The sequence below is a fragment of the Myotis davidii genome, unplaced genomic scaffold (genome assembly GCF_000327345.1).
Source record: "Myotis davidii unplaced genomic scaffold, ASM32734v1 scaffold137, whole genome shotgun sequence".
NCBI classification, from domain to species: Eukaryota; Metazoa; Chordata; class Mammalia; order Chiroptera; family Vespertilionidae; genus Myotis; species Myotis davidii.
In genome coordinates, this window is record NW_006288719.1 from 79,807 (window position 1) to 92,587 (window position 12,781).

General features: G+C 38.6%; 1 protein-coding gene across 1 annotated transcript in view; it reads right to left on the minus strand.

The window, feature by feature from the left end:
* Positions 1-241: 241 nt before the first annotated feature.
* The window catches only part of FDX1 (ferredoxin 1), a 15,298-nt gene continuing 2,758 nt past the window's right edge, over positions 242-12,781 (minus strand). The window contains exons 3-4 of the mRNA XM_006760814.2: positions 4,411-4,540; positions 242-441 (exon numbers count right to left, since the gene is read on the minus strand). Of these exons, the coding sequence (XP_006760877.1) occupies positions 327-441; positions 4,411-4,540 (245 nt within the window). The 3' untranslated portion in view covers positions 242-326. The remainder of the gene's footprint in view (positions 442-4,410; positions 4,541-12,781) is intronic.

The following is a 12,781-nucleotide window of genomic DNA, read 5'->3' on the forward strand; positions in this document are numbered from 1 at the left end:
AGGGATAGTGCCTTTTTAAACCTACTTTACAGGCAAATAGGCATAGAATTTATATGAAAACATTTTGCTAAAGTTGCTAAACAAACGTAAGGTTAAAAATGTGCCATTTTATCATACGTTTTCTAACATTTGATTTGCTTTTTATAATTTAAACAAAATAAAGATTGCATACTTTCAGACCACAAAATTCAGTGATTATACAAGGTGAATTAAAGTAGTAAAGCAGGTCATCATAGTAAACTCATTCATCCATGCTCTTATTTAATTAAGAATAATAATTATAAAAATAGGTAGCATTTTGTGAAAATATTCCCATTTATTCTGTCTTAGGAGTTCTTGCCCATATCGATGGATTGTCTGGCATCAGACATGGCATCCGGTACTTGAACAGTCATATTGTCCATAGACTTTGTCAAACAGATTTGGCAGCCCAACCGAGATCTGTATAAAAAAGGGGGAGATATGGTTTAGTATTAAGTGGGTGTTATTCATAAAACAATGCAGTTGTATAGAACATTTTCTTACTCAAAGTTAAGAATTTATTTAACTTTTACATTTCTTTTAAGTTGAAAAACATATTCAACTCTCAACTAGAGGGTAACAAAATGTGATCATAAAAAACAAAAAGCCTAATGGACCATGGCTTCATTTTAGTCTTTAGTCTCCATCATCTACTAATTGATTCACCAGTACTACTGCTTTTTGGTGAAAGGACTGACAAGCAATGAAATAATCAGAAGGCACAACAGTGGAGAAGAGAACTGAGATTTTAGCAATGCCAAGAAAATGACTAATCAATTCCCAGATAATTAAAACCATACACAGGCTATAAAGAAAGTCTTTAAAACAAGAAATTTGGAATACACACACATATAAGCATCAATTATCAAATATATCTTTTCCCCACATTTTTAACATCTCTAAAATCCAGTTAAATCTTAAAATTAAAGGCACCTAACAATCACTCCTACACTGGGAGGTGGCAGTCACATCAGTGCTGCCGACTTGGCCACAATATTCATATAGGTGCCTCTTCAAATGAGTTACAAGAAGTATGTTACTACTACATATGTGGAATTTAACTACCAGTCACAATTATACCATTGTGATTAGCTAGTTATTAATAATAGGAAAGGAGCAAAGGGGAGGCCAAACATTATAGGCATGTCATCTGGGCAGCTTCACCAGGAAGCTGCATTTCACACTCCCCAGGGAACCACCAGCCCATCCCCTGCAGATCACTGGGGGAAGGGTCTGGATAAAGGGGAAGATGGGTGCATGCACAGTGAGTCAGGATGACATAAGAAGATGCCTGTCAATCAAACCTGAGAACAGAGATCATTAGCTAAAGGGGGCAGGGCCAATGCAAACCCACAAAAATTTGGGAATACATAATCCCGCAGACAAAGGAGTCTCATTCACCTGTGTTCCCTCCATAGTCATGTGGCCCTGAAGACCCCACATGCAAAGAACTAATGGACTGCAGCTAGAAACACCAACTAAGCTAGCCTGATGCTGGACTGGACACTGCTCCAACATGAAACAAAAACTCGACACTGGCTTTGAACTTAGCCTTGCTGAAAATGAAATGGGACTTTTTTCTTGGCAGGACAAAGGGAAATGGGACCTTGGAAACTCAGAGGTGCAATTCTACAAAACTAAGGCTTTCTACAATATCTCATCCTCCCATGGGAACCTCTGGAAATAAGTGCAAAAGGATTACAGAAGAAAAAATTAATACAGAAATACAGAAGAGTATAAATTTGATATTCAGAAATGTGTAAATTGATATTCATAAAGCAATTATTTGTCATTGGAAGAATAATTATAATCCCATTTTCTTCCCTTTTTCAGAATTACTACCGATTTTATTTCTATTTTCCTTTTTTAACAATGATGTACAAATGTATGTCTAGGTAATTCAAAATAGCTATTTTACTCTGCACAAAATAGGTTAAGTGATAACTTTGTGCCATATTTTTACTAGCAGTGCTCTCTTCTTTCTTAGTGGCAAACAAAAATAATTGCCAGTCTCACAATCCACTGTCTTCAATTTGATGGAATATGATGTGGAAGTCTTGGTTTCATTACCACATTCATCAGACACTCACAGAGCATCTCCAGGCACAGCTCTAAATATCAGTGGGGTACAAAGAGCAGCAACTCACTTCAATAGTTTGAACACCTTACACGCTGGGTGCCCAGGGCCAGGGATGCAATAGGAGGCAGCAGTGGGTTAGAACCTGAGAGCCAAACAGACCAGTGGTCCAGAATCTAGCCTGAACGTGACATGTACACTTTCTTAATGCCCCTCCCCAAACACTCATTTCCTAATCTCATCCTAAAGATGGATAATAAACACGCTCCTCACTGGACTCTGTGGAGGATTAGTTGCTAATATCAGTATTAAGGAGTGAACTTTCAATCAAATAGAAGAGATGAGACATATTTGCAGATAATCCTATATAATAAAGATGTAATATGCAAATGGTCGTTACGTAACGACTGACCGTATAACGACCAGATCACAGATCAGCAGGAGGGTGGGGCAGCGAGCTACAAGCGGGCAGTGGAGAGCTACAGAAGAGGGCAGGCCAGCAAGCTATGGGGGGAGGGATGACGGGTGCGGGGCAGCAGGCGGAGAGCTACAGGAGGGTGGCAGCGAGCTACTGGTGCACAGATTTGTGAGCAGGGCTACTAGTATAACACATGAGCTTGTGGCAAATGCCATAGAGAGTAAAAGCCAAAAGGTGTGAGGAGAAAGTACTTACATCTGTTCAGGGGAAATGGGGTTTAGAATGCTCTAAACATTTTTGTGAGGATAAGAAAACTTATGTTTTTAGATAAGATAGTTTCCTAAGAATCTAACAAAACTGTAGTTACATAATACACCTGAAATAAAGTTATTATCATTACTATTATTTTTGATTTTTTTAAATATATTTTATTGATTTTTTTACAGAGAGAAAGGGAGAGGGATAGAGAGTTAGAAACATCGATGAAAGAGAAACATCGATCAGCTGCCTCCTGCACACTCCCTACTGGGGATGTGCCCGCAACCAAGGTACATGCCCTTGACTGGAATCGAACCTGGGATCCTTGAGTCCGCAGGCTGACGCTCTATCCACTGAGCCAAACCGGTTAGGGCTTTAATTTTTTATTATTATCTTACATTAGGGTCACCAAATTACAGGTAAACACCAAAGCCAACATCACATAAGCCCTCATTATTTTGCCCCTTACACAGTAAATCAACTAGCTACTCTAGCTACTTTTCCTGGCTCCAACCAAAATATCAGGTAATGTTTAAGAATAAGACATCACAGTCAGAGAAAGACAAGTATCACATGATCTCACTCATATGTGGAATCTAATGAACAAAATAAACTGTTGAACAAAACAGATCCAGAGACAAAGAAGCATGGAACAGACTGTCGAATCTCAGAGGGAAGGTGGGGGTGGGTGGGTGAAAGGGAAGAGATTAACCAAAGAACCGGTATGTATATGCATAACCCATGGACACAGACAATAGGGTGGTGAAGGCCTGGGGTGGGGAGGGGCGGAAGGTGGGTGTGGGCTAGAAGGGGTCAATTGGGGGGGAGGGGGACATTTGTAATACTTTATTGTAACAATAAAGATTTTTTTAAAAAAGAATAAGGTATCACTTGATACCACTCACTTGCTACTTTAGATGTTACCAATTTTAAGAGTAATACTACCTATTAATTAATAACAAGAATAACCTAACTGATGTAGTTTAATGTACACTTAGAAGTAGAAATTCATCTTAACATAATTACTATTATATATTAAGTACCTTTAAAAATTCTGTTCTCAAGTAGGTAAAACTTTCCATTATAATTTCATTCAATTATCAAATCTATCCTTCGATGATACCATAAAAAGCATTAAACTTAATCCCAATTCACTAAATTGTAGCAAATAGTAATCTCTGGAATAAAAATAGACTAAATAACATTTATTTTTTGTAATATATTTTATTGATTTTTTACAGAGAGGGAGGGAGAGAGAGAGAGAGTTAGAAACATCGATCAGCTGCCTCCTGCACATCTCCTACTGGGGATATGCCCGCAACCAAGGTACATGCCTTTAACCGGAATCGAACCTGGGAACTTTCAGTCCGCAGGCCGACGCTCTATCCACTGAGCTAAACCGGTTTCGGCAACATTTATTTTTTTACTTTTATAAAAAAGAAAAGTTTCATAAGAGCTAAACTGTGGAATAGTGGAAACAGAGAGAAATGTCACATTTTATATTCAAAGTTTTTAACTGTTACCTATGCAGAAAGATCACTATTACACACACAGGTCTGGCCTTACCCAGACGTGAACTAGTAAAACCTTTATTTTCCCAGATTATCGGTACAACTGAAGTGGTCCTAAATCTTACCTATCTGTCAGCCCGTACGCCAGATCAAGCATGTCATTCTCCTCATCAGTGATTGCTTCCAATTTCTCGTATATGTGCTTTTCAAAGATGAGGTGGCAGGTAGAGCAAGCCAAGGTTCCCTCACATGCGCCTACAAAAGCAACAGAATTGAACTTACTCTGCTCTACATTAAACACAATTCAAACTGGGTTTGAGTTAAAGTTAATTATTTCTACATTTTAGATCAGCATTAGCATCCATAATTAAGACTTTATTCTGAATAATTATAGAAATTAGGGACAAGACCCCAGCCCCCACACACACAATCTGAAATCACATTCACATATTATTTTTTAAAAGTTCTGAAGAACTCAACACAATCTGTGAAGCCCTATAGTATATAAGAGGAATTAGCAAGCAAACCCACAGTTAAGTAATGGTGCATATTCCCTCTCAGTCTTTCCTTGTGATTAGGACAGAAATCAAGTAAGTTCACTTTAAGAGTCAAACTGGTTTTAAATAATGAGCTATTTCTCCTGCCTGTTATTTGCTGAGTGCCTAGTACATGCCAGGTACTGTGAAAGGGGAACTGAGACATCACCTGGTTCAACCCAACTATGACTGAACCTGCTTTGCAGATCCTTTTGCAGGGCTTACCCAACCTTTCCCTGAAAGCCTCCTGGGAAAGAAATCCACACCTGCATAAGCCAGCCAATTTTGCACTTGGCTTCTGCTGAGCTAGTCTGGAACTCTTACTCCTACTGGTCCAGTCCTACCCCGTGGAGTCCAATCCTTTTTTTCCCCAGCTTTACTGAGACATCATTAACAAGTAAAATTGTAAGATGTTTAAAATGTGCATTGTGGTGATTTGATATACATATATATTGTAGAAGTATGCCTCTCATCCAGTTAGCATATCCATTTTAAATATATAAAACTCTTGTGAAAACATGTAAGTTCTAGTCTCTTAGCAAATGTCAATTACACAACAGTGTTATCAACTGTAGTCGCCATGTTATACTTTAGCTCCTCAGACTTCATTCGTCTTATAGCTGAAAGTTTGCACCTTTTTATCAACCTCTCCCTATTTCCCTCACCTCTAGCCCTGGCAACCTCTTTTCTTCTCTGCTTATATGAAAATGTTATTAACTATTTAGTGAATCCTTCTTTTAAACAATGCTTTTACATATATTTGAGATTGTTGTTCCTTCGCCAGGCTGGGCACACCCAGGTCTTCCAAATTTTTCTTGTATGAGTTCTGCATCCCTTCCCTCAGCCTGGTTGGGCTCTTCTTAAACTATGGCAGCCAAGAATGTCTGCCAAAACAGAATGGTGCGGAATTGTGTTCTCATTAAATTCTACATCAAAAATAGTTTTCCAGCTTGTTTGTTAATACTAATTTTTAAAAAGTGTTGTGGCTCTCTTGGTTGAGCAGTGGCTCATGCACCGAAGGGTTTGATTCCTGGTCAGGGCACATACCCAGGTTGTGGGTTTGATCCCTGGTCAGGGTGTATAGGGGAGGCAACCAAGCAATGTCTCTCTCGCATCGATATTTTTCTCTCTCCCTCTCCCTTCCTCTCTTAAATAAGAAAATAAAAAAATAAATAAGCTATTTAATAAATAACAATAAAAACCATAACAACTTTGAAAATTACAGACTCCTAGGAGCTACTTAAGTTTGATTTAGATTCTCTTTTGGTCAATAAACAACACAGAGAATATGTAAGAAGAACTACTATCAATATCTAGTAACCTTAATTTTCCCGAGTGAACAGATCATTCGACTAAGAATGGTTCCCTCATAATTTAAACATTTGTTACTCATATTTTGTTAAATTAAAAAAAAACAAGAGAGGCTTCCTTAAATGTTCATTTTCATAAAATCTAATTCAAAGAAGTAACAAGGCTGAGAGAGAGAACATACAGTGAAATAGAGGAGTCATGCCTGTGGGCCCTAGAGCCAGCCTCCCCGAGTTCAATGTGATTCCACTTTTACTAAAGGCATCAACTTGGGCTACTTAACCCTCCATGCCTCAGTTTCCTCAATAATGTATCTGCACCAATACCTCATGTAGTTGTGAGGATTACATATGAGTGTGTACTTAGCATATGTACTTGAAACCATGACTTGTAGATAGTAAACACTATGCAAGTGCTGGTAATTAGTATTATTTGAAAGTTATAAGAAATCTTGGAGTAATTTAACTTTCTCTTTATTAACATAATGAGAACTAAACCTGAGAAGTTAAATAAATACACTAAGGTCATGCTACCTGTTAGAGGTGAGTGGTGACTTTCATCTAAGCTGCCCCATGCTGAGACAACTAGATCCTTCCACGCAATAATCTAAGTCCCCTTACTTAAATATTAGATATAATGTAAATATACACATATACAGTATACTACACAAATATACATACACACCAATTAGTTACTTGAACAAGTAGCTTAGTTTCCTGTTTTTGCGTAAATTTGAAATATTTCAAACAAACGGTAAATGGATATACTTTACATAAAAAGAAAAGGGCTTTCTCTACTTAAAAAAAGTAAACGCGCGCGCACACACACACACACTTCAAAAACCCCTGCAATAAAAAGAGAACGAGTGTAGTGCAGCAGGGCCAGGCTCTAAATCAGTAGTTCCCAACGTGGGGCACATGCCCCACACGGGGGGCAATTTGATTTTTAAGGGGAGCAATTGGAGAATGAGTTAACGGTGAATTTTTTGCATTTCTTATGGTTCTAGGGGCTTCATATAAAGTATATAAATATATTGTGACATATTTATGCATTTCAGTTCTCCATTCTATGTTTAAAAACTTTATTTGCTATTTTTTCATATCACTTCATATTTTTTTAACATTTTCTTAGTGGTTTCTTCCTCGTACTTCAGCTGTCCTTTCGGTCTTTTATTTTCCTCTTTCATGGATGCCATGTTCTTTGGAAGCTTGTTTAGACCAAGTTAACGGCCTTTTAGGCTTCCTCCACATGAATAGAAGTTCACTTTTTGAATAAGAATTATATGTCACGTGGTGGTGGTAGGGGGCCATCAGGATTTTAGAGACACTTAGGTGGGGCATGGCCAAAACAGGTTGGGAACCACTGGTCTAGATGGACCTACCACACTGTCTGGTGTGTCCTGGGCAAGCCTCTCAGACCTGTTTTCTTCTCATCTGTATAAGAGATCGAGGAAGATAACCTCTAAGGGCCTGCTGGCTCTAGTATTTTATGACTCCATAGAGAAGTATCACTACTCTTAATGAATTTATCCCCTAGTATTCAATAAATATATACTTATCTTGATTTCTGTTTTTATGTTACCAATACCCGATACAGACAAACCCAAAACTAAAATAGCAAATCCCTCTGGAAATACTGCAGGCCCAAAATCAGGAAATCCAGCCTCTTTTTGTCTTCAAAATGTAAGTGCAACAATCCTCACAAAATATTCCCAGCAACTTTCTTCAGATTTGTTATTAAAATAACAAATCCTGAGTCTTGTAAGCCAAGTATAATAGAAGATTCAAGGAAAACAAACTCACAGTCCAGGGCAGGGTGAGGTGGGTGGGGCTGCACAGGCAGGGGACCAAGTTCCCTCAGGCGCCTGACCTTGCTCTATAAGCCCGTATTCTCCACCTTGTTTCCGGGCGTACTCGGTGGGGAACACATGCTCAGTAACCGTCTTTCATGGGGAGTTGCTGCAGGGATGCACTAGCCGGGGGGTTGTGAACACGTCACTCCTCTCCCAGATCCAGCCCCTGGAGAGATGTTTGTAAACCTCTGCTATAGGTTACAAAAGGCTGCTAAAGGATTCGAGCAGGAAAGTGACCTGGGAACTTCATTTTGGGGAGATCTCACTGCTGCTTGTGTGTATAGGATGGATTTAAGATTTTTTTTTAAAAAGGCGGAAGCAAAAGCCATAAGGTTTCACCATGGGGGAGGAGGAAAAGAGGAAAGGAAGGATCAGAAAGGCAGAGAGCCAAGGCGAGACCCTTCCTAGAAAGGCAGTCAAAACAAGAACGTCTCAAATGGTAGACAGAGAACCAGAAAAGTGTGACGTCAGACAAGATCAAGGAGAGAGAGAGTGCATACAATGTGTTCTCAATCATCCTGCAATGGAGAGAAAAGTTCATATGCCCATAAATCCTTCCAGAAAAATGTAGGACATTCCTTTTCGTACCACCTGGCCAGAAGACATGGAGAGTTGCCATCCATCCAGCTCTTCATACGCTTTAAGCTCTCTCTTCCCTAGGAAACTTCAATTCTTCCAACCTGCTCTTAAAGGTTTTTTCATCCTCTAATATAATTTTATTGCCCGCTTACGAACCTTGCCAATTGTTTCCACATCTTGCTTAAGTTGTCAAGTTCAGAGCTGAAGAGAGTATTCTAATAAGAATCTGACAAATGTTGAGCATATACAGAAGGTTAACTTTTGGTTCCTACATGCAAAGTTCCTACTACACATTCTAGTCCCGTGTTTATTATTTAAATAAAGGTGTCACATTCATGATCCCTCCTTACTGTATAGTCCCTTTCAAACTTTTTCCACCACACGTTGTGACCAAGTATGTTCTTATTCATCACACCAGGAAGAAACGCAAATATAAAAGAAACTTGAAGACTCAGAGTGAAATCAACTCAGCTTGTATAAGATGGCTAACACTGGACCAGAGAAATATAATGTCATATTGTGGAGCAAGTACTGCTATAGAAAAAAATTACAGCAAAGATTTACAAGACCACGGGGTACTTATAAAAAGAAATAGACAATCCTACAAAACCCCAAAATAGTAAGATAATCTGAGTTTTTTTAAAAGTGTTTTTAAGATTTAACCTATATGTTCTATAAAAAAAAAAATAAGCATTTTAAAGAACACTGAAGACATGTCTCTAAAAAGATATTTAGAAAAAAATATTTCTTAAAACTTTCTTTATTGATTTTAGAGAAAGAGGAAGACGAGAGAGAGAGAGAGAGAGAGAGAGAGAGAAAGAGAGAGAGAGAGAGAGAATGATTATTTCCTGCACTCACCCCAACCTAGTTGTGCCCTGATCAGGAATCGAACCTGCCACCTTTCAGTGTATGGGAGGATGCTGTAACCAACCGAGCCACACTGGCCAAGACATACAGTTGGCCAAGAGACATATAAAAAAATGCTTAAAGTCACTGATCATCAGAGAGATGCAAATTAAAATGACAATAAGGTATCACCTCACACCTCTCAGAATGGCTACCATCAACAAATCAACAAATGACAAGTGCAGGCGAAGATGTAGAGAAAAGAGAACCCTAGTACACTGCTGGTGGGAATGCAGATTGGTGCAGCCACTGTGGAAAACAGTATGGAGTTTCCTAAAAAAATAAAGATGGAACTCCCATTTGACCCTGTGATCCCACTTCTAGGAATATCTCGTAAGAAACCCAAAACACCAATCAGAAAGAATATATGCACCCCTTTGTTCATAGCAGCACAACTTACAATAGCTAAGATCTGAAAACAGCCCAAGTGCCCATCAGTAGATGAGTGGATAAAAAAGCTGTGGTACATTTATACCATGGAATACTATGCAGCAGTAAAAAAAGAAAGATCCCTTACCCTTTGAGACAGCATGGAGGGACCTGAAGAGTATTATGCTAAGCAAAATGAGCCAGTCGGAAAAAGACAAGTATCACATAATCTCACTCATATGTGGAATCTAATTAACAAAATAAACTGATGAACGGAGTGGATCCAGAGACATGGAAGCAGGGAACAGAGTGGGGAATCTTGGAGGGAAGGTGGGGGAGGGTGGGTTGACGGAAGTTGATCAACAAAGAACTTGTACCATATATGCATAACCCATGGACACAGACAATAGGGCGGTGCAGGTCTGGGGGTGGGGGATGGAGGGAGCCAATGGGGGGAAAAGAGGAGAAAAAAAGGGGAAAAAATTTTAAGGTTGAAATCATAACTATTATATTTTCCAACAACAATGGCATAAAACTAATCATGCATATATTCCCACTACCAGAATAAGGTGCAGAATGGAAAAATGAGTCCCTATAGTGTGGGGAGTATGTGTATTATGGAGAGATAGAGATAGAGATAGAGATAGAGAGAGAGGTAGAGATAGAGATAGAGATAGAGAGAGAGAGATAGAGATAGAGAGAGAGATAGAGAGAGATAGAGATAGAGAGAGAGGTAGAGAGGAAGGTAGAGAAGGAGGTAGAGGTAGAGGTAGAGGTAGAGAGAATGTGAGTGTGTGTGTGAGTGTGTGTGTGAGTGTGTGTGTGTGTGTGTGTGTGTGTGGTGAGTATGCCCAGGAAGTTAAGGTGTTCTTGACCTGACATTAGAAGTTGCAATGCACTTTCTCATAGAAACCAGACTGTAAATGGTGATTAAATAGTTATGAAAAAATAAATTATTTAGGGTTGGCCTAAAAATGTTCTCTAATGGGAAAAACTAATTCCAAATGCTAGTTAGTTGACCTGAATATGGACTTGGAAAATAAAACCTATTCATAAGTTGGGGAATATCTATTGTTTTTATTCTTATCACAAACACAGAGAAAAAAACTCTACAAAACAAGCAATGGGAGGCAATATATAAAAGGAAAAGGGATACCAAAGTAACAACCACTACAGAGTCTTCACTCTAAAACTGATAGCTGACCAGAATAGTACACTAACATAATGACATGTGGAGAGATGGGGACTGAAAGTGCAACAAAAGTTATGGACCTATGCTTAAACACAGTCCCAGAGCAGTGCTGGTGGCTGTCAGCTTTCAGCCGGTGTGGCTCAGTTGGGTGGAACATCGTCCTGTATACTGAAAGGTTGCAGGTTCAATCCCTGGTCAGGGCACATATGAAAGGCAACCAATCTATGTTCTCTTTCACATCGATGTTTCTCTCTCTCTCTTTCTCTCCCCCCCTCTCCTTTCCCTTCTCTCTAAAATCAGTAAGCCAAAAAAAAAAGCAAAAATGAATGAATGAATGAATGAATAAATAAATAAATAAATAAAATATACCCAGGGTCCACTTGATATTTTTATTATAGATTTAAAGTATATTCAATTCATATATACTAGTACGTGTGCTTTAAAAAAAAAAAAAGCAAAAATGAATGCATGAATGAATAAATAAATAAATAAAATCAATAAGCATATCTTCTGGTGAGGATTTAAAAACATAATAAAACAAAATCAATAAAAACATACCCTCAGGTGAGAATAAAGAAAAATTTGATCTAGCATAGCCAGAAATACATTATACAATAGGAAGTCAATAAATATCATAGTAATAAATATAGATTTATATAAAAATTATCAGGATTTCCCAATTTGAATAATTTTTCTCAAAACAGACATAAAGAATATAGGTAATGTAAAGGAAAAAAAATGGTCTAAGATAATAACTAAGTAAATTTGATCAGAGAGCTATAACTGCCCCCTAGTGACAGAATATTACAATACACTTTGAAAACTTAGATCATAAAGTTGGAAATAAGAATGCTTATAAATTTGTGTTGCTTCCAAAATTTCTAATTGTTCCTTTTTACTCATTTACCCATTCATTATTTCACTTAATATACAATAAGGGATAAAACAGGAATGATTTTATCCTTCATTGCAGTCTCTTGGGAGAAAGATGCACACATAAAGAAATATATAACTAATAGATTGTGATAAATGCTATGAAAGAATGAACAGGATGCTGTAATGGAGAAAAATGGTTTCAGGCTAATAAGAGAAACCCTACTTGGAACTGGACAGTAGGACAAAGCTTCACTAAGGAAGAAACATCAAGTAAGACTAGCCCTAGTCAGTTTGCTCACTGGTTAGAGCATTGGCCTGCAGACTAAAGGGTTCTGGGTTCAATTCTGTCAAGGCCATGTATCTTGGTTGCAGGCTCCATCCCCAGCCCCAGTCGGGGTGCGTGTAGGAAGCAACCAATCGGTGTGTGTCTCTCACATGGATGTTTCTCTCTCTGTGTCTCTACCCTCCCTTCCACTCTCTTTATAAAATCAATAGAAAAAAATATCCTTAGGTGAGGATTAACAAAAAAATAATAACAATAAAATAAGTAGAGGCTAGACAGATACAGGATTTTCAGGATGGGGATTGGGGAAGTGTCCCAGGCAGGAAAAATTGTAAAGTGTATACAAAGTCTCAGAGGTAATGGGTGAGTTCAGCTCTTGAGAAAAGGCTGGCATGGCCAAAGTGAGAAACAGAATGAGTATAAATGGGGTGGAGGGGTTGCAGATGGGGCCAAACAATGCAGAACCTTTTAGGCTAGGGCAGTGGTCGGCAAACTGCGGCTCGCGAGCCACATGCGGCTCTTTGGCCCCTTGAGTGTGGCCACAAAGTTTCAATCGCACTGTACGTGCGCGGCCGCACGTGGTATTTTTTGGAAG